The sequence below is a fragment of the Sabethes cyaneus genome, chromosome 3 (genome assembly GCF_943734655.1).
Source record: "Sabethes cyaneus chromosome 3, idSabCyanKW18_F2, whole genome shotgun sequence".
NCBI classification, from domain to species: Eukaryota; Metazoa; Arthropoda; class Insecta; order Diptera; family Culicidae; genus Sabethes; species Sabethes cyaneus.
Window position 1 is genome coordinate 66,119,155 of NC_071355.1, and position 3,090 is coordinate 66,122,244.

General features: G+C 37.9%; 2 protein-coding genes across 2 annotated transcripts; one reads left to right on the forward strand and one right to left on the reverse strand.

The window, feature by feature from the left end:
* Positions 1 to 540: 540 nt before the first annotated feature.
* Positions 541 to 1,925, reverse strand: LOC128743501 (protein FAM177A1). Its single transcript, XM_053840096.1, has 2 exons — positions 1,598 to 1,925; positions 541 to 1,092 (listed from the first exon to the last, which is right to left on the reverse strand). The coding sequence occupies exons 1-2, from the start codon at positions 1,790 to 1,792 to the stop codon at positions 733 to 735; spliced, it is 555 nt and encodes a 184-aa protein (XP_053696071.1). The 5' UTR covers positions 1,793 to 1,925; the 3' UTR covers positions 541 to 732.
* A 398-nt stretch (positions 1,926 to 2,323) lies between these two features.
* On the forward strand, positions 2,324 to 2,766 carry LOC128743627 (uncharacterized). The gene has a single exon (XM_053840239.1). The coding sequence runs from the start codon at positions 2,398 to 2,400 to the stop codon at positions 2,704 to 2,706; it is 309 nt and encodes a 102-aa protein (XP_053696214.1). The 5' UTR covers positions 2,324 to 2,397; the 3' UTR covers positions 2,707 to 2,766.
* The last annotated feature ends 324 nt before the right edge of the window (positions 2,767 to 3,090 follow it).

Genomic DNA, 3,090 nt, shown 5'->3' on the forward strand with positions numbered 1-3,090 from the left:
GACGCATTCAAGGTCCGCGATGTTTGAACCAATCTTCGTGGATCTGAATTTTTTCAACCACACTGCTCAGCTGGCTTTAGGGGGGTCTATTCTATGAGGCGAGTGACGTGACCGCAAATCGCAAATGCAATGCAAATCAAGTCACATGCCGCGAAAGGTCCGTCTTAAAACTCCAATGTCATTCGATATGATACGACTAACTCCGAACGAAATCTCACAACAGACACCGCCGAATTGTATCACAACCATAAATCGTAGATTTACAGGCGTGTCCCTTGTCGCTTCGCCTGCAGACCCTTTACGCGCGTAGGGACGACCATGATTAATAGAGCATTGTATACTCACCATGGGAGCGACATATTGCCCGTACATAAGCAATTCGGTTCCGGTGTCCGTCTCCTTGAGCTTCGGGTGCATGAATTCGTGTTGGCAGAGTTACGGTGCCCCTACTGTTCAATGACCAAGGTTTTTATTTGTTTTCGAAACCACCGTTTAAGTTTTGAATAAACATAAGACTAATTACCTGTACTGATACTAATATAAATTTATTATGTATCCTCAATAAACTGTCGATATATAATTTCTTTGGAAATTGCACTGTTATTTTCATTCATTTATGATAAATATACATATCTTTATATATAATGACGGCTTTAAATTAGTAGTTTACACATGATTTGGGTCATTTAAAATGTGCTTTTTTAACGGCACGATTTGTCCGTTTTTAAATTTTCAAAACTTTTCAATCTCGGTCGGTACGGGTATACGAGATACCGCGGCACTAGGTTTTATCGAACCCAGGCCTGCCTGGGGTTCTGCCACCGCAACAGATTTCGTTTGATTGCTAACATCTGCTGCTTCACCATCACTGCTAGCCGGGCGATTCTGGTCTACAAAGTTCTGTATGGCTCGATCTTCAGCATGCTGTTCTGCTTGCATTCGTTTAAACTCCTCAATTTCAAAGCTGTATTTAGGCGTGGTGATACCCAACATCGACGCAAGGCCTTCGCCAACGTAATCGCATCCGGCCAGGACGGTGTTGCCCAGCTTACAGGTTTTGTGTAACATCCAGTCGCTCCAGTTCATCTTAGACTGTTAGAAAAAAGTTAGATTGGAGTTAGTTGATTAGCAATACATTATTTCCATATCGATGTTTTGTTAATTAGTTTCGATAGGATGTCCGACACATGAATTATGATAATGTAAATTAAGTGTCCTTTTAATTATTTATGAGTCATTTATGAGACACTGAAACGATACTATTCTATGACTTTTATATACTCATATTCCTAAGATTGTCCCATGTTCTGGGTCACATTATTGCAATAAATAAATGCAGCAATGCTAATTTTGCATAATTGAGTACATTGAAGTACTGCTTAAAACGTATTGTTTAATTATTTAAATTATTCTATTGGTAATTAGCGCACTACAAATTTAAGTAATCATTAACTCGCATACCCAACACTTGCAAACACAATCAATCTTGTTCAACTTGATCTCCCACACCATGAAAAAGTCTATGATTCATTGCCTTTCAAGTCTGGTGGTACAAATTAATGAATACTTTTTTACAAAAATAAAATTTGAAAATCACCTCATCCACGACGGTTTCAGACCTCGGTACACCGTCCACCTGATCTTCGTCGTCGCTAAATTCCTCCATGGTACCATCGCTGAAATGCAATACCCTTTTCGGAGCTCGAACCTGCACCTCGACGTCTTTTTCGTTTTGTATAAAATTTGCCGATGATTCAACCTTATTTTTCATTGGTATGTCCATCTTTGTCATGTTTTGTAAATGTTATGGATGCACAAAACAAAAATGTAACACTAAATTTTGCGAAAACCTAAATTGAATCAAAAGTAGACTAGATTTTTAAAGCGCTCGTCTGTTTTCCTGTTGTTTTTTTACTTTTCACTTTTTTCGCTTTTGCGATTGTTTTTGTTTGGAAACTATGGTGCAGCAAGACCAATGACTCATGTGGAAGGTATGCTGGTTAGTTTTTTGTTGAGTAATATTTACTCTGGTTTTTTTAATGTTCCGGTACTTATTAAACACTAAGTCCCATGAAATTCCCATTGCATCTAAAAAACTTTTTAATTCAATTAAATCAATCGATTTAAAAGATTTTACGCAGCTAATTTATGTACAATAAATTAAAATCTAGTGTGGAAGTAAATATGGCACGCAAGTTTCAGTCGAATTTTAAGAGTGTGCCAAACGTCTCTCTCTCGTCTTCAAGATTGCATGCAAGATGCAAGTACACTGTTATCTATTATCACGACTGTCATTCATTCATTCTTAAATCTTAACTCACGTTCGGTGATTGAATAATCCAATCATTGTTTTTCAACTAGGTGATTTTGGTTGTTTCGAAGCCAGATTATAGGAAAATGATCCGGCAAATCTTGCTGAAAAACGACATTCTTGTTCGGTTAGTTGCTGCACGGACATTTAGCTCTCCTACATCCGGTAAGGTGGTCCAGAGCGGCCAACCAGCTTCCCCTAAAGCAGCACCGAGTGATGTTCCTGGGTTAAGCAGTAAATGTGTCCGCAGCAAATCTGGACCAATTGGTCCAGGAGCTTCACGTGACGGCGAGTACAAGGTTCCCGAATATTTCTGCTACGACAAAGGCAGTTTCTTTGAAGCTGAGGTCGAAATGGAGAAATATCGACTGCCACAACCCTCTTCCGTAAAGTGAGATAATTAGCAGTGTATATACCTATTTAGAATTGAAAAATAAAGTTCGTTTGAGTTTTAAAATGTATATTATCTCTTTTTCAATTCATTGTATATAGAATAATTTAAAATATTTACAAAAACCCATGATAAGTTGAACTAGACACACCATGACAAACGTTTTAAGCTTGAGAGAGCTGAATCGCTAAATACAAGGAGGGAGTGGTTAAAATAAAAGGGGAAATAAGCAGTCATTAACTTTTCGTCGGTAAGCCCAATTTCGGAAACAATTTTTAGGCCCAAATCAGGAGCTCTATTTTTAGAAAATGTATTCACTGCATTCCTCTTGCCAATCTGAACACAGAGAATTTATTTTCATGAACAGAATTTCTGCTTCAAACAAAAA

Bases quoted from the DNA above. Each gene is read 5' to 3' on its own strand.
- LOC128743501 (XM_053840096.1), bottom strand. From the start codon at position 1,792: ATGACAAAGATGGACATACCAATGAAAAATAAGGTTGAATCATCGGCA. The intron at 1,093-1,597 runs GTGATTTTCAAA...TTTTTCTAACAG, and splicing joins CTGAAACCGTCGTGGATGAG to TCTAAGATGAACTGGAGCGA.
- LOC128743627 (XM_053840239.1), top strand. From the start codon at position 2,398: ATGATCCGGCAAATCTTGCTGAAAAACGACATTCTTGTTCGGTTAGTT.